This window comes from Rhea pennata, chromosome 3, assembly GCF_028389875.1.
Source record: "Rhea pennata isolate bPtePen1 chromosome 3, bPtePen1.pri, whole genome shotgun sequence".
NCBI classification, from domain to species: domain Eukaryota; kingdom Metazoa; phylum Chordata; class Aves; order Rheiformes; family Rheidae; genus Rhea; species Rhea pennata.
The window spans coordinates 3,095,294-3,113,925 of record NC_084665.1 but is presented as its reverse complement, the minus strand read 5'-3'; the positions used below and the strand labels follow the sequence as shown (position 1 = coordinate 3,113,925).

Genomic DNA, 18,632 nt, shown 5'->3' with positions numbered 1-18,632 from the left:
CACCCCTCCCCCAACACCAGTGGTACCGTCCTGTCTCTCACAAACACCAGTGGCACCACCCCTCCCCCATTTTAGTGGTACCATCCTGTCTCCCCCAAACACCAGTGGTACCGTCCCCCCCCAAATACCAGTGGTAGCGCCCTGTCCCCACCCCCCCAAATACCAATGGTACCGCCCGTTCACCTCAACCAGTGGTACGGCCCTGCCTCCCCCGCCCCAGTGGTACCGCCCCGCCCCGCCCCAGCGGCACGACCGCGCCGCCATGGAGCCGGAGTCCCCGGCCGCAGCCTCCGGCCCGGCGCCGCCGCCCGCCGCCTCCCTGGCGGAGGTGCTGCGGCTGGTGCAGAGCGGGCGGGCGCCGCCGGGCGTGCGGCGGCCCCAGGCGGCGCCCACGCGGGCCGCCCCCACCGCCTCCCGCCTGCCGCGGCCGGCCAAGCCCTGGGAGCGTGGCGGCGGCGCCGCGCCAGGCCGCCCCGGAGCCGCGCCTGGCTCCGCTTCCCCCGGCTGAGTCCTGCGCTCGGCCCCCTTCCCCGGGGCACCTTGCCCCTCTCTTTCGGGCGCAGCTCCGACCGCAGCTTTTGGGTTATTTTTTTTTAAGAAACATATAAAACGTCTCTGAACAAGAGGTACAAAACGTCCCTTCCGCGCGCTTGCACCAAGCCCGCAGGCACGGGGCAGCAGCCAGGAGTGCTGCCGGGGAGAGCGGAACAAGGCTGCCAGCCCCGGCCGGCAGCCCCCACGGCCCGCTCGCGCGCCGAGCATTAAGGCAAAGCTTCCGCTGGATGCGATTTCCTGTCCTGGGGCATGGACGCCGGTGCGCGAGCGGCGCCCAAGAGCTGCTGAGAAGGCACCTGCTTTCCTCTTCAGCCCGACATGACGACGACCGCAAAGCAGTGCAACGCTAAGCTTGATGGTGTCAAAATGCGCCTGGGACAGCCTTGGCTCAATGATCTTGGTTTGTCTTACCCTCGATGCTGCAACTTTCGGCACTGCAGCTGAGCACCCTTCTTCTTGAGTTTCAAGGCATATGCAATGAAATAAAAAAAACCACCAACAACAAAAAAAGAAAAACAGGTCCAATCACTTTAGCATGCAACCATCATTAAGGCATACGTTTTGCAAAGTTTTTTTTCCCCCTCTATTTAAAAAGCAACAAAAATATCTTCTTTGGTTCCTTTCCAGCATTCACTTCATGCTGTTTTACGACCTGTTCATCTTCACAGCTGCAGCCAGTGAATGGAGAACCCCCACTGCTTTCAACCCAGCAGCCTCGTGGGAGCAGCGGTACCACTTGGTTTCCATACTCCACATCCCAGTAACCAGTGATCCTTTACCAAGTGCAAACGAACTTCCACAGCGCTGCAGTTCTTTGCAACGCAGCTTAGCAGATTGCCCCATCCCAATACAAATATTAAACTAATCTCACAACTGTCTGAAGAACCTGAGAACCAACTTAACACTTGAAACCCTTAAGGAGAAAACGCAGGATGTGTGTAGCGGGCGCTCCCTCTCTGCCAGCAGTGGAATCACTGTGCCTGACAACGGAGCTACTCCACGTTGAGCGTTGTTTTTATGTTCATGGCTGCCAACTCGGCCACAAAGTAGCGGAAGACGTGCGGCACAGGGACGACCTCGATGGCATCAGCCTCGCTGCAGACAGAACACGAGTATCTTCTGTTGCTTGCCACAGAGGACGAAGGCGGAGGCTGCTCCAGCAGAGGGGATGTCATACTTCCACAGCTTGTGCAGACATAGGCTACGGAGCCATCGGAGCAGTTGAACAGGCGGTCTTGCAGCAAGAAAGATGTGCCGTGAGCTAACAAAGCGTCACGCTCCATCTCACCAAAGCGAATGCCACCTTCCACATTCCTCCCCTTCACAGGCTGGTTGGTGACGCTGTCTCGGGGCCCTGTAGTCCTCACCTGGAATTTATCTGAGACCATGTGGCGCAGGCGTTGGTAGTACACGACTCCCACAAAGATCTCTGCCTCCAGCTCCAGGCCGCTGACTCCGCTGTACATCTTCTCAGTCCCAAAGAAGTTATAACCTGCAGCCAGTAATGTCTCACCGAAGTATTTCAGAGCGGAGTTCTTCTCTGTGAAGGTGAAGGGAGTGGCGTCATAGCAGACCCCATGCAGCGCTGCGGACTTCCCTGCCATGCTCTCGATTAACATCCCAATGGTCATACGGGAGGGAAACCCGTGAGGGTTGAAGAGGATGTCTGGAACCATCCCGTTCTCCGTGAACGGCATGTCCTCAACTGGCCAGAGCTGGCTTAGGATGCCTTTCTGTCCATGGCGGCTGGCAAACTTGTCTCCCACAGTTGGATTTCGGGGAACTCTGACAGTGATGCAAGCCTTCTTGAATTTGCCAGTGCCACGGTCATTACTGCACAGCCTGATGTTGTCTACAATGCCGATTTCTTTATTCCTGTGCGGGTGGGGAAAGAATCACAGCAAAAGCGTCAGGTGAGCTAACAATTTTTAGATAGGAAAAGGAATCGAAGGAAACCAAAACTGCTTTGTAAGTCGCATAAAATGGCTTGGGACTGCTGGGGATCAATGCAGTGCTTGAAAAATACCATTAAGTAGTGAGGGAAATCAGATTGCTAAAAGAATCAGAGCCAGAAAGCAAAACACAGGCATCATGCAAGTACCTTGGTTTGCTGTTTCTAATACTAGAAGCAGAGCTATAAAGCAGAGCTATAACTTTCAGGGGATCAAATAACACGTCATCCACAATCAAAAAAAAAAACTTAAAACCTAGTATATCTGTACAGTACCTGATCCGACAAGCTGAATCTTGATGCCCATTTATTTCAAGGAAGGCTCCCCGTTCTGCCCCAATGTGTTAGACATTGCAACACTAATAAAAATGCTTTGACCCCCAAATCCTGTAACAACTCTGCTTACAATGTTTCTTAGCAAATCTCTGGGGACAGAGAAGCTCATCAGGGCCAACTACTACCAGACTGTTCACAATCACCTGTTTGGAGCCAGGCAGAGCAAGCTAAACTTACTGATAGTACACGGTGAAGGTCTCCCCTGTGCTGAGGTTCATGAAGCTGTAGAACGGATCCCCTGGCTGCAGGATGGAGCCGACAAAAGGTAGTCCATCAGCATCTAACTTCTCTGTAAGGTTCGCGTCACCAGGCTTGATACCAAATACTAAGGTGTCGCCTCCCCTGTTGGCTCTAAGGGAAAGGTCAATGCTCTCCACTTTGATAACGCTTCCATAGGCAAACCCTCTCTCCCAAGAAGATTTGTTCACAATCTAAAAAGCAGAGAGACAAAAAGGTGTGTTAAAGACTTGCTAATAACTTCAGCAAAGAAGTGATTTCCCTTCTGATCTGACACTTTTGTAACATCATCTTCCTAAACTAAACCTCCCAGCAAGTCAGCATTCCTTACAGACCCATACAATTTCCTGAAACTCCTATTTTTTCTCCAATTCTGGAAACCTACTGCCATGCATGAAGGAGCTCTGCTCTGCTCTTAGTACCTGAAAGCACTGCCTGCGGCAGACAATTAATAGTTACATTCATTTATCTGCCTTAATGGAGTGTGTGGACTAGCGGAAATAGGCTCTCAAGCTAGATACTGCCCTTCTTCATAGTCTCCCACACCTAATTGCTCTACATAACAGCACGACTCGGTTTCTCCTGTGGGTGCCTTACCATAGCATCCTCCATGTCGTAGCCACTGTAGGAGATGACAGCCACAATTGAATTGGTACCAATCGGATAGCTGTCCATATCATAGTAATCATACATGCTGGGCCTCACCAGGGGGCTCTGGGGGGTATGAAGGTGGTACAGCTTGTTATCTGAGCGGTCCTTGTAGTTATAAACTGGAAACCCCATGGTTTGCTTTCCTATAAAGCAAGCAAGCAAGCTGGACTTACTCAGGATTCACTCAAAGTTAATCAATGATTCATCCTCCAGGTATCCTGTTAAGAACAAAACTGGAAGTACTAATAGTTTAAGAGGGATTATCAACCCTTAAAATCCTTGGAATTTAACAATTGCCCTATGTCCTGCTACAAAACTGTTTCTGTGAACAACAATATTCAGTTTCCTTCACAGTATTAAATACAGAATACTTGCAGTTCTGTGCTCTTTACTGAAAATTTCTAAATCCCCCAAATCCCTAAATGAGGTTTGTTTAAAGTTTCACATAGTGAAACATACTTCATGTGTTCTCAGTCCAAAGAGCATTTGTTACTGCCAGTATAAATACACTGGCAGGGAAAACAAATTTTGAACATATTCACGTTGCTACTTACAGGAAAAAAGAGGAAAGTGGTAGTGTTTCAAGGCCACTTTTCTGATAATGTTCTGCCAGAAATGCAGTATGTTAGCAACACCATGGAGACAGCAAGAGCTGCTCTCCCACAGTTCAACCTACACTCTTCTCGTAGCCTACCTTTTTTTTTTAAAATAAATATCTTGCACATCACATGCAACTTAGCTGACTGAAACTCCATCTAGGCACTCTACCCAGCTTCCTTCAGACAATCAAATAAGCTGATTTAAGTACTTATCAGATAGCAGAGAAAGTATCTGTTGTCAGACTGTTGTATTAGTATCTGCAACAGATGTTTAAAAATTGTCCTCTCAAAAGCTGCAGTTGAGATAGCACAGTCATTCGCTGAAAATGGACAGTAAAGAAGTCCCACACTACCACAGAGCATCAACTCCAGCAACCAGTCAGAAACAGGTCAACCTGTCTCACTCATGGGGATAACAGGACTGTTGGCAGTACAGTTACCAGATACTAACACCACCGGTCTGTACAGGGTGGTGGTGCCCCCTCCTTGTCTGTGTGGTCAACCACCTTGAACCAACTCCCCCTCCCCCCCAACATCAGTGCAACAGCTTAGAATTGCCCATCAGAAGACTGCTAGGATGATAAACTTGATTTAATTTACTTTGAGACGACTGCTGGGAAGGGCTGTTATTTAGGAGTGTAGGGAGACGCACTGAAACAGACACAGGAGAGATTCCTTCCCTCACTGCTTGCCTGCATTAGCTATTACAGAACTTACCCATCTGGCACTGGTACATGTTTCGCGGACTTTGGTTGTGATCGGAGAAGGGGATGAGGTTGGCCACCACACTCAGGATGCTGTGAGGGAAGAGCTCCTGGTGAGTAGTCACTCCAGGCACAACCTCTGACTCCAGGGTGGCAATGTTCATGGAGATCTGCAAGAATTAAAACAGACACTGCCCCATTTGCTTTGCTCTTTTAAAGGGAAGAAAGCAAAATAAAGCTGCCCCTCACGTCATGCTTGGTTTTAGCTGGGGTGGTTGTCTGCACCTTAGCGTATTAGCAGGCAAGAGAAATATCAGGCACTGTCAAACTACCCATCATATCACAGACTGAGTACAGGAAAGTAATTCTGAAATAGGAAACTTCTAGAACACATTGCCCTTCCTGTCTAACCATTCTGAATTATGAAACCCACAGGCAAGCAACTGCTAGGCTGGCTATGGGGAATCTGGAGAACAAGATGTAACGCAAGATGAGATGCTACACACTTGACACCAATCCAAAAGACACCTACAGTTCACGCATACCAAATGTACAAAAAACGAATCAGCAAGGTATCAGAAAACCCTTTTGCCACCTATTCTAGCTCTTCGACTCAGTTTTGCATGTCCTGTTCCCAGCTCCTTTCACAAGTATTTTGGAAAATTCTACTTTTGATGTAGGATACTTCTGTAATAGACTGCACTTCGTAAAGGAAACACTCACAACCTACCTGTTCCAGGGTACCAATCCATTCTTTCCTTCCATAGAACAGATTTCTGACAGGCCGCACCATCCGGCAAGGAGTAGTAAAAATGAACAACCCAGGGTATAGACTAGGTTTTCCTGTCATGGGGATAAGGACCACTTCTGCCCGTGCAGGAAATCTCTTCTCTTGTGTTATCTGTTCACACAAAGAAATACCCATTTAGAAACGCAGATCTACACTGTTTTAGTTAATCTCCATTCAACAGCCTAGTTTACTCCCACGGTGAAAATACCAATTACAAATGCCGCTACTCATATAAAATGGAGAATAGATTTAAAAAAATATTTCTAGAAAGATTTCTACCAAAAAGATGACAGAATATTTCTTTCTTTTCTTTTTTTTCTTTCTTTCTTTTTTTTTTTTTTTTAAGAAGTCAGGTACTTCTAATAGCAACTGCTTCACAAACTGAGACCAAACATATGGATATAAAAAACTGAAAAGCCCAATCCAATAATACCATCCAACCAAGCATAACTTATAGGGTCAGGTGAAAAAATAAATCATGAACGGAACTTAAAAAATAAAAAGTGGGAAAAAAAAGGAATCAAGAAAAGTTCTAAACGTGAATATTTGTGACCAGTATATATTAAGACTGTTCAGCTACATCACATTTTAAACAAGTCTACCTTGAAACGCCGGAGAGTTTCTGCAATCTGCGGAGCCAGCTCCTGCTCCACCCAGCCCACCACAGAACCGTCCAACACAACTCTGTAACACTCTGCATAAGGCCTGCTTGGAGTCCCATCAATGGGAGTGACACCTGTGAGATAAGGGGAATGGCAGAAGGAACAGCCAAAAAGCAAATGAAACATGGAAGTAATTTCTGCAGGAAGCCTCAATTCACATCAAAAAGCATTTCAAGACATTAAAAACAATTTAGACCACTGTTAAGAAAAAAAAAAAATCAGCAAAGCTGAGGATTACTTAATGGAAAACATCAGACATACAAATAATTTGTAATTCCCATTGTTGTGTAGTCAGACTATTTCTTTCAAAAAAGTAAGGGGCAGGGGGAGTGCCATCCTAAGTTTTGTGATTTAATTTAGTAGTCACCAGCAACATTAAAAAAGTCACTGCTTCATCCATTTTCTTAGAGCTTATACTGTGCCCTTCCTGGGGTTTCTGTGAACATTTCACTCTGCAGGATACAGCTTAGAGGCATGTTTACTATGAACATCACATTCTCTAAAAGGTTTTAACACTTATATAAGCAATATGCTACTTGCCATTAAACAGAAGCACAACAAAAGCAGGTTTACCTTGATTTCACTTTCTGATTTTACTAATTTACAGTGATGGTTCCTGTAGAACATTTCCCAGAAAACAAGTTTATAGGACAGAAAGTTAAAAAGGAAGATTGCTTCATGAAATGATCAAGTCAGTAAAATGTACCTAGGGAACATATCAAAGGTGGAAGGTCTGTCACAGACACCATCTCTGTCACTATTTCGCACACAGCCGTCATGTGGTTCATCAGACCACAGGGCTCTCCATCTGGGGTGTCCACAGGGCACAGGAACCCCCAGGATTCAGGCAGAAGTTTGCGTACAGTCGTAGTTCTCATCTGGGAAAACGCTGACCCCCTGTGTATACAGCGGAAGTGGGAAAGGTAGCGAACAAAATTCAGCTTGTCTCCCACCACACACAGACCGGTGTCCTGCAGCATGCCTAGGCCTTAAGAAAAAAAAAAAAACGAGACTTATGTCAGCATATCATCCAGCTTTGACATGGTAAGTATATTATTACAAGTCATTTTAACATTTTTCACTAAGAAGACCTAAAGATGCTCACACAGGAGCCCACTGTAAGGCACACATGTATTGAAGCAACTCAGTGAACTACAGTGACCAAGACTTTAAATTCCAAGCTGTTGCTTAAAATCCATTTCCTTTTAGAAACAATCAAGTCACTCCCATTTGTTCAATGAAACAACCTGAGGACTTGTACCTGGTATCAAAGACATTTTCGTGAACTTTGAGAGTCAAACGAGTGTTTCTAGTGAACACTCGATTTCATCATCATCATCACTCTAGATAGCTCAGGGAAGCACCATGTAGTCTGAAATACACAGTTTAAATGAAGCAGTTTCTCTCCGTTCAAGCTCACATGGCTGACAGTGCAGTCCTGAGAAACAAAGGCCACCTCTGTCTTAAGCTGCATCTTCTAAGAAGAAGAAATAATCTTTGGGAGAACAAATGAAAACACAGCTGCTGCTTTGGCTGTTGATAAATTTAGGTTCAGTTATTTATCTGGGTAGAGTCACAATTTTAATATGAAATATTACATTGTACCATGCATGAAATCTATGTTTGTGGAAAAATCTCACCTTTTTCCCTCAACTATCCCCTTCCCCAAACCATTGTCTTCATAAATTCATTTACAGAATACAATGCCTGCACATAAGTAGTTATTTTCAGTTAAGAGTTCAGTTTTCTGTACTTTTCTCATTCTACTTTGTAACCAAAAAAAGAAAGAAAGAAAAAAAAAAAAAGCAGGCTTCCTGAGCTTAAAGATTTACCGGTTTTAGATCGCAGGTTACCAGTCGCAAGCAGATATTCAAATGGCTTGGTAAAGTCTGTTGCCAGTCCGAATGCCTTCATTAAGCTGTCTGAGTTTATACTGATGTCTGCCTTTTCTGTTCTCTTCTCCAAAACAAATTTAACAGAATGCAACCAGCCTTCAAGCCTCTCCTACAGTTTAGGGATGAGAGATTTACATTTAAAATAGGAAAATAAAGGATCAAATTTGAACTTCACATTCGTCATGTGCAAGGTTAAGTTTACTGTAGAACAGAAATCCTTTGAAATCAACAGGATGGACAGTTTCTAGTGATTTAGTAGTTTTTGCAGACTTATTTCCTACACGGCCTTCATCCTACCAGAACATTCATGGTATCATGCTAACATAGATCCACCAGCAAAATGCCCACCCGACCTTTCCTGTCTTCTGGTGGCAGTTCCATATAGCACTAAAATGCTTCACAGAACACAGATTTCATTTTATTTCTAAGCGACAGACAAACCTCATGTAGTAGAGAAGTTTTATTAGTCTTTCAACGAAACAATGCTAGAGAAGATTTTAGCTAAAAGGGTGAAAAATATAGTTAAGAATGAGTTAGCTGGCAATTCAGGGAAATATCTTTACTTGGGGATGATTACTACTTCACAATGATTTTCATGGTTTACTCAAGCTTTTCCTGAACAGGAATTCTTTCCAACTGGCATCCTAAAATGAACCCTCCTCATCCCCCAAATAAACTGAATATTGAACTGGAATAGATTGAGAAGCTGCATTTTTACATAGTCAATAATACAACAGAATTTTCTTGAATAAAAAATTGTTAAAGTCAAAAGCATGCTAGGAGGAGGGGGAGAGGAGGAGAAAATGAATCACCATTTTGGAGAGAAAGGGGCAGAGTACTGTCTCGCACATTTACCATGTGAAACAGCAGCCCCACAATGAGGCATATCTGATTGCTTTACCACTAACATATCACTTGATGCAACAGAAGTATGCTGTTCCCAAACCCTCTTCAAAGCTCAGAGGTGCAGGTATTCCTCCTCTCCTAGACTCCCACTCTGTATAGGGCACTTTCATTTGCTCCAGAAGGCTCTGAAGCTTTTTTTTCCAGGATTTGCATGGGCTTTTCTTCAGCAAATTTAGCATGCTATTGCATTATCGCAACAGGCAAGCTTGTCCTTGGCTACACTGCTTCATCGCACTTGATCCAGTGTGCTTGCAGTGTTTTTGGCATACCAGGCTCCCAGCTCTCCTTTCTGGCTCCTGCACTTCTCCTATCCCCACAGTCAGAGTTTAGGCTGGACTGGATGACCACTGGGTTGTCTGGTTTGAATCCCTCAAGATTTTACCTTTAAGAACATAAGGAAAAGCTGTCCTGGGGTAAGCACTTCTTGATTCATCAGACTGTCTGGATTATCTTCCATACACTTCCCTTTGGCAAAGGCATACAGCTTCCGAGTCATCATACAAAGCAGGTAGAACTTTTCAGTTCTGTTTGTCAAGTGTATGCAGATACACTTGCTGGAGGAAGAGAGAGAGAGAGAGGAAAAAAAGGAAAATTAACACCATTTTTTCACATCAGCTGTTTTTCAAGCTTGCCCTAAATAATCTCACGCCAAATTCTTTAGCTAAAAAACAAAACAAGACACAAGCTTTCCCAGTTATCCTTAATACTATGTGAAAATTTCAAGAGAAAACAGAGTTTGATTTGAGAAATGGCCATCTTGTTGTTACATGAGGCTAGTTTTATCAAGAATACACCTGACTGATTACGTGAACTTCAGGGAAGGCTAATTTTAGACATCAGACGCCTTCACATGTACACAGTTTATGCAGGCAGATATGTGAATCAGGCCCACTCAAGAGGTGAGTTTTGTACTTAATTTGACAGCGTGTGTGACACCATTCGTATATGTCCGCATGTCCACGTACATATTTTCCCTCCCTACCCCTCAAAACAAAACAAAAAAAACCCACCAACCATGAGCTGGAAACTAAACAAATCACAAAAATTTCTGCTATCACTATCAGTGTCCTGCAACAAGTTGTTCAAACCTCCATCACTATTAACGCATGCATGGAAAGCTACGGACTGAGTAACATTCTAGTGCAAGCAAAATGTAGGTCATTCCTAATAGCCACTAAAGTAGATCAACTCCAGACTTGCTTTCCAAGACATAATAATATTTAAGTGTCCTTCTGAAGCAGCTGCAGGCTGCCTTGGTATTTCCAGCCATCTGACCACTCTCTATTTACAAATACTCAAAGACTTCTGAATCACAAATGATCCTTTTTAAAAGCTTACTAACCTGTCAAAGAGCAAACACATACTTCACCTGAAAAAAAATATGATTTTGCTGAACACTTGTCACACTAACAGCTTCAAAGTTAGCCTTTCCATTCCTACCTAGATCATTCTATGAAAGAAATGAGATTTTAAAACATCATCTTATTTCTACTATTTTAAAAAATAAACGTAATTCTCCTAATAGTGGCCAATGACTGCACAAAACAGCTGACATGAAGTGCCACAAACTCCGGTATCTCCTTTCAACACTGAGCCTTGAGCAGTCACAGACACAGTTCTGACTACTCTTCTGTTCCTTAATCTGAAATATTTATGGTTTTCATTAAAGACACCATAAAATTGTGTAAATAAGAAAGGGTATGGTCTCCTGAAACCAGGTAGATCCATTTTGTGGATGCTTGTCTCAATCTGTAGAAATTCATACTTCTGAATATCACAAATACAGATTATCATTAATATCACGAAGCCTTAAAAAAAACTGGCCACTGCCTGTCATTTTATAAGCGCATGTGAAAACCGTAACAAATACAGTGTCACACTATATGGCAGTTTTCTTGAAGTTGTCTACAGTCTTAATAAAACTGAAATCACACGCTCCTAAATGCATACACACTTCAAAATGAAATCGGCAGCCTCTTTGTTGCTGTACCACTCAGGAAGGTTAAGTTTTACTCTGAAGCTCTTTCCCAGGTATTCAAGGACATTCTGCTGTGTAAAGCAGCCCGCATCCACTACTGCTCTCATCATTTCAGCAATGCAGTTCACATAAAAGGTGTCACCTTCATTCTCCTTGACCAGCTCCTCAAATATCTGGTAGTCTGAGAAATTAACTAGTGCCTGAAAGACAGAAATGTATCAGATCAGGAAACAGAACAGTTGCAGCAATATCTGGCCCTAAAATAAAGAAACTGAACCAGGCCACCTCATTGATTTAGGTGTTCACTCCTCTAGAAATACCCTTCTACCATGCAAACTGTGGGGCTGAACTGCTTAAAGAGAAACACAGGGATACACATACCCTGATGATGATCGTATGTGCTTCCAACCTATTGAAAGCCCAGAGAGAAACATTTTCCTCAATTAATTTCCTAACTGTTTCTTTAAATCAGGGGCAAGCAACTACATTAACCACTAATGACTTCTGTATCTACTGACAAGATTTACTCATCTTTAAGTAAACTATTTCTCTGTCAGATTTAATTAAGAGTCAAGATTTGGAATGAAAAATTGTAGGCCATATGAAAAGAGACCTGCAGGCGGGTTCCTTTATCACAATCAAAGGCAGCAAAGTAAGCTCAGTACTTATTGGTTCTGCTGCTTGATAATCATCATATGCACAACTTGAGAACCAGTCACAGCACATGCTGCCTTCTGTCATGGGAAAGCACTAGAATAATTACACAGCAGGGAGAAATGAGTTAGAGCCACAGTAAAAGCACAGCAGGTGCCTCAGAGAAGAACCAGGTTGCTGCACTGGGAGCTGGACAGGCCACAGGAAACCAGAACAGAACTGAGACTGAAGCAGGGGGGGGGTGGGGGGGGAAATCTTATAAGGATGCAAATCTACAGAAACTGCTGCAGGTAAAATTTATAGCTTGAGTATCCTGTCACTGCTACTAGAGAAAACATGCTTTTGAAAGACAGAAATTTGAAGACTTGGCTGGGGTCAATAGATCCTTTTGGTTTTTTTTGTCTCCCAATTCTTAATTGCTTACAGTTCCAACATGATTTTTTTATTATTATTTTTTTCCTCAAAAGAGGAGCCAGTTCACCAATTCACATTTAGATGGGACAACCTGACTGAACTGATTAACGCTGTTCATTCACTGAACACTTCAGCCACAACAGTGATCAACTGAACTGTTCCTTATTCTGCATAAGACATTCTTTTTAAGGAGGAAAAAAAGGGGGGAGGGGGATTTTGAAGTCTTTTACATCACGTGGAAAATCCTAAGCTCTTCTAAGAGCTACTCTTATAGAGCATTTAGTAGCCAGAAACCATGAAACCTTTACATAACTCATCCCTCTTTACACTCTACACATTTCCTCTGCTGCAACTGTGTGTTAAATCATATGTGTAGGCTTGGTTTGGACTCTAGTTCTTCAGCCAAGATAGGAAGGATGACTGAAAATACCTCATGTAGAAATTAGTTCAAGTAACTACTCAGAAAATAGATCTTTAGTAAAACTTCTATCTTTGTTCAACGTAGAAAGCACAAGCATAATCTGTTTACCTTCAGAGCAAACCCCAACGGAAGGAAGAACAACTCTTTCTGAAAAATGAAGTTCACCATCACACAACCGTTTTCCAAATAGTGAAGGTTCATATTTATTGCAGTGTGCTCATCCTTAACACAGTGCAGCACTACTCCTGTAAAAGTTAACACAAGCAAAGACCAATATGAGCTGTACAGAACCGACTATGTTCCTGGGACATGTCCAAACACGTATGAGTTACAAAATTCTTTACAAAAATCTAGGCATTTCATAGTTTAGAAGACAAGGCAGATCACTACCTAGAGCATCAGTCTCTCATCTCAAATAAATGTGCCAATTCAAATCAATTTTTAATGGACAAATGCCTACAGGATAGTTGGCACGCTTACTGAGAGGCTCAAAAGATGCATAAAGATTTTAAGAAAGGAAAAGCTCCAAGTCTCAACTGTCCTACCTATAATTTTAGTTTGTAAGATACAACAACAGCAAGCACTTGTCCTAATTTCACTCTGGCTCAAGTTTCATATCTCTGTGGTAGAGTGGTACCTTTGAAGCAGTGTCTCTTGGTTCTACTATGTGCTGTCCACTGCAGGGCTGTGGGAACTGTTTAAACTGGCACTGCCTCTAAACTAAATCCTGTGGAACTACAACATGTTCTGAAGCACCACGGTTCGGTCAAATCAGCAGACGGCAACACCTGAGTGCAAAATTACAACTTTCGTGATTCAGTCGAATTTTAAGCTTGTTTTACTGAGTATATGTGACAAGGTTGTGGGACAGCCAAGAATCTACCTAATCTATTTTATGTAAATAAAACCTGCCAACTTGAAATGCAGAAACCCAAATTCAGTTAAATTACTTCAGTTTACACTGATTTCTACTAAAAATATGGCTTTAGTTGTACCTTCTGCACAAAGGTTTAATTTACTGCAAGGTCCAGAAAACAATTTCCTTGCTCAGTATGGATGGTTCAGACAACTTCCAGAAGGCAAAAAAAACCTGCCTCATGCTTGCACCATCCTTTATTTTTCTGCATAGTAAAATTCACCTCGAAATATATGCATTATGCAAGAGCTGCACCAAAACAAACTATCAAATTATCAGCTATAGTTGGTCACTCCTACATGTACTCAAACAGTTACTTGAAGGTTGCTGCCAGATTGTTCAGCTTACCATACTCTGTGAAACCAGGGCCTCTGTTTTTCCACTTGTGTCTTGTCATTGCAAGAGGGAAATTTCGCCTGGGCATGATCAACATTCTAATAACTTTTTCTAAGCCATTAATTATAAAGTAGCCTCCCATTTCCTGGCAGAAAAAGGAAAATTGCTCGTAACGCATTTAGAAATTCATAACCAGTATTTTATGAAAAAAATCAGCTTGCATTGGACAGTGAGAATAGATTATTTTTAAACTAAGACAGACATAGCTTGATGTATATTTGAACACTGTATTTGGAAAGGCTGCACTCATTACCATTGACTATTAAGTCTAAGTTTAGCATACAGTGCAAGAAAAGTTTGTATGTTCCACAATTTAACGGGAAAAAAAAAAAAAAAAAAATGTGTGACCACCTGAACAACTTCAAAGAGCTGACATAACTTTTTTTTTAATAAATACTCTCAAGTTCTCATTTCAAAATATCAGATCAAGAGGGATCTTCAGCACAGAAAACTTCATTTTAGTTCGAAATAAGCTTATCGCTGATAAGTTTTTGGGGGCTCTAAACATGTAGCACAGGAAAAAAAAAAAAAAAAAAAAAAAAAAAAGAGTTCCAGTATGAAGCTATAGTATGGCTAAAGGCACAAGAGGCATACTAGGGAGCCAGCAATAGTGCACCACTGTAGATTCTTTCATAGTTTGCTTGCTCTTGAATATTTATCTGATCTCCAAACAATCAAAACACTTAAAACAATTACAGTAATAAATAATTTTGTATTCAATTGCCCATACTTGACATGTTATTGAGAGACCTAGAAAAAGTCACAAAAGGGAACCTAGAATAAAAATCTCTTTCTCGGTGCCTGTTTGCCAAATCTTTGCCTCTACAGATGCCCACTATCAGCTACACGACCCCAGTTGGCCTACTGGTAGTAGCAAAGAAATCATATAATGGAACCGCAGGTATTAGTACCAAACAGATCCCTGCATTCAAAATCTTCTGAGATTTTTTAGTTTTTCAAGACGTTGTATGGAACCTCTATAAATGGGGTATATTCAGAGAACTTAAGTCAAATTTGAAGGAGGGGGGAGGGGGAAAGCTAAAGTCCTTTTAAGAAAAGCAGGCTTTACACATTACTCATACAAAGCACAAAATTCCCTGACTCACAAAAATCCAGTTACCTCCTCTTCCTCATGGTGTTGGATGAGCTCTTGTGGAGAAAGATTATAGAGGTTGCACAATTTAGACTTCACCATGATTGGAATATACCCCAGGGGCTGTTTAATGGTCCCTTGTGGAATGCCATTCACCGACCAGCTGATGTCAGCCTAAAATGACACAACATAACACAAAGGGTTAAGCAAATTAAGTTGCCTGTTTTCCTTTCTGCTATATCAACATAGTGAACTTTTTTTTTTTTTTAAACACAATAAGCAAACTTTTTCACTGTAGAAGAAGCATGATAGTAATCATAAAAAGCAGAATTAAGAGATTCAGAGATAAATATTACACTCTGGAAAACAGTTAACATAGGTTTGCAGAGGGAAATCAGATAAATCTAGAATTATGTGAAGAAACTGCTAGTGAGGTGAACAAAGCCGAAACAGCCTACCTAACCTTTCAGATACTACAATAACGCAGCCTGAACAAATAAAGAAGCCACAAGATAGGAAAGGAGACCAACAAAGTTAGCACATCGTTAAAGGAAAAAGTGCAAGAAAACTGTAAATGTTCAGTGGAAGGAGATCAACAGTAGAGGTCTACAGAGATGTGTCTTAAGACTTGTCGATTTAACATACTCATAAGTGATTTGAAAAGTGAGAAGGAAAAGACAGTTTTCTTAGGAAAATAATTTACTTACAATAGTACGATCTGACAAAGGGTTTACAGAAGGATCCCTTGACTGCAAGAAATGAGATGAAAAAGTGCACAGTAGAAAAAAAAAACAATCTTAATTTTATATCAGAATGATGGGCTCTAAAGGAGCTACTGCCACTTAGGAAAGATATCTTGGTGTTACAGTATGAAAATAACAACTCAAAAGAATAAATCAAGTCTTAGGAATTAATAGGAAAGAGAACAGAAATGTTACTGTGCCTCTCTAAATCCATGGTGCACCCTACACCAAATCCTCAGCACAGGTCTAGTCTCAAGCCTAAAGAATGACCAAAATTAGGGCTTCCAATGGTTTCCGTGCGAGGAGCCTCTAAAAAGACTAAGACTCCTTAAGAAAAGTGAGAACATCAAGGAAGGAAGGACATGGAAGGACATGCAATTAAGAGCGGCTCAGAGAAAACAAATAGGGAATGATTATACACTTACACCAACTGCACAAGAGTGCAGAATGGGACAACTAGGTCAAGCACTAGGCAATACTTTCCCACACAAGGCACAGCAAAACTATTGTGCTGTGACTGTAAAACACTTACACAGATTGGAAAAGCAAATAAACAAATAAACTTAGGAAAGAAAGAGTGAAACAATTAAGGCATGAACAATGAAACAAAGAGCAAGAGCCACCGGGAAAATGTTTGCAAAGAATCTTTGTGACTGCCCCGCTTTTAAATTTAGACAAGATACTGCACTTACTGCTGCTTTTACCATAGTAAGTTATAATGCTTCAGAGAAAGAAAGAAAAAAAAAACAGAAACTGCACACAATCATTCTCTTACAAGAGACTCTTGCAAATCTACACTTTGGACAAAGTTACACAATTTTAGTGGCAAACAGCAATGGTCTGCTGCTGCTTTCACAATGCATGGGAAAGTATTTGCTAGGGATGTTCATCAGTTTTCTGTACTGTTCTGAAATTTTAATAGAGAAACATGATATGAACAAGAGAGATTTACAATTCTGGGCTTTTACACTAGAGCAAAACTGATTTTGAAATCGGATTCCTAGAGAAACAAGACGTAGATTATCATGTTTTCTGAGATTAAACAGGTCTCCTTCCAAGATCTTCTGAGGTGGCTAGCTAATTTCTACATAAATTTGACAACAGAATAAAGGAAGATGATTAAGGTCCTATGAAAGAGAAGGACAGAGGGGAAGAGATCTTTTCAGGTTCAAGCTGAAGAAAAGTTTTTGCTGTGAGCTCATACTTCATACTCAAGACTCCATACAGGATACAGTTCTTCAAAATATCTCCAAAGCAGCTAAAAATCATTTTCAGGTTCCAGCTATGTGTAGCTAAAGTACACATAAACTTGTGGAGAAACTAGCTTCAGTTAGTTTTGCTACTGTGGAACTAGTGATGTTACACTACTGTATGTAATACCTATTAGACCCTAGAGAAGGACGGTAGGCTCTCTACGAGCCCTAATGCTTACACCCCAGCACTTACAGTTATTTTCCCCCGATATGTGCTTCGGAGGCCCCTGCACTCTGCTGGGTAAATCTTCATATCCTGACAGATGGTCCCTTTTGGCACCATTGGAGGAGAGATGGAAATTCCAACAATAGCTAGCAAGATGCGATCGCTTTTGAGAGCAAACTCCAGTGGGTAGAGGTCCTGAAACAGAAACACAAGGGTGGTCCTGCTTAAAAAGCAGGTCAGAAGCAGAACTGAGAGGGCTGCCAGAGCGAGATGGGCCGTGAGAAAGGGCACTGGGAGGGCTGCGCTGCAGAAGGAACCCAAGCGCATCCCCATCACAACCGCCTGGTCCCCCCCACCCCCACGCTCCCGTCTTCCGCGGGCCACCCCCGGCTGTCCCTTACGCTGCGTCCGGCCTCGCCCCCGCTCTCCCAAACCGCCTCCCCGGCCTTGCCCCCTCCTCAAGCACCCTCGAAGTCCCCCCCTCCTTGTCCCCGCAACCGCCACACGCCACCCCGCGCACTCCTCAGCCCCCAATTGCTCTCCGCAACTGCCCCTCAACGGCCGCCGCCCAACGGCCGCCCGCAACTGCCCCTCAACGGTTCCCCTCAACCGCCGCCGCCCAACGGCCCCCCTCAGCCGCCCGCCACCTGCACGGCGCGGTAGACGCCCTCGCTGATGGCGTAGTTGAAGGAGTCGAGGTGGGCGCCGGGCAGGTCGCGCCGGGCCTCGCCGCGCGGCCGGTAGCGGGGCCACGGGCGCAGCCGGTGGGGGTCGCCGCCGTCGCCGCCCTGCGCCATGCCCGCCGCCACGCCACGCCGCACCGCGCCGCCACCGCTGCGCAGCCTGCTGGGATACGGCCGGGGGCGGGGCCGGCGCGCGGCCGCCAGGAGGAGTTGCGCGTGCGGGAGGGGGGCGCCGTCGCGCATGCGCCGTGCTGCCGGACCCTGAGTGCTCCCCCCCTCCCCCCCGGCGGAGCGGGGGCTTCGCGCGCAGCGGCCCCGCCCTGAGGGAGCGGCGCCGTGTAACGGCGCTTCGGGGCGGGGTTGGGCGCCAGGGTTGCGCGCCAAGGGCGGCCGGGCGGGGCGGCTGCGGTCCGTGCAGCACCTCGGGGCGCTCGGGCGCTGCTGTTAAACACAGGCAGCCAGCACCTCGTACCCTCCCCGATCTCCTCGTGTTCGTTTGCTTTGGATAACGTGAACCAGGTCTCTCCTAGTTCGTTGCCAACCACCTCTCCTTGCCAGAGGCAGCAGAACATGGCCCTGACCTTGGCAGCGCAGCGTGCTCTCCTGCTGCAATCCATTAAACCCCCCAA

The 18,632-nt window shown here is 43.9% G+C and overlaps 1 protein-coding gene across 1 annotated transcript; it reads right to left on the bottom strand.

Moving 5' to 3' along the window:
• Nucleotides 1–576: 576 nt before the first annotated feature.
• POLR1B (RNA polymerase I subunit B) lies at nt 577–18,087 on the bottom strand. The gene is made up of 15 exons (XM_062571355.1): nt 17,968–18,087; nt 17,348–17,515; nt 15,186–15,332; nt 14,018–14,150; nt 12,862–12,998; nt 11,241–11,464; nt 9,669–9,840; nt 8,318–8,489; nt 7,192–7,473; nt 6,426–6,559; nt 5,764–5,934; nt 5,047–5,203; nt 3,677–3,873; nt 3,020–3,273; nt 577–2,430 (listed from the first exon to the last, which is right to left on the bottom strand). The coding sequence occupies exons 2-15, from the start codon at nt 17,435–17,437 to the stop codon at nt 1,548–1,550; spliced, it is 3,153 nt and encodes a 1,050-aa protein (XP_062427339.1). The 5' UTR covers nt 17,438–17,515; nt 17,968–18,087; the 3' UTR covers nt 577–1,547.
• Nucleotides 18,088–18,632: the final 545 nt, after the last annotated feature.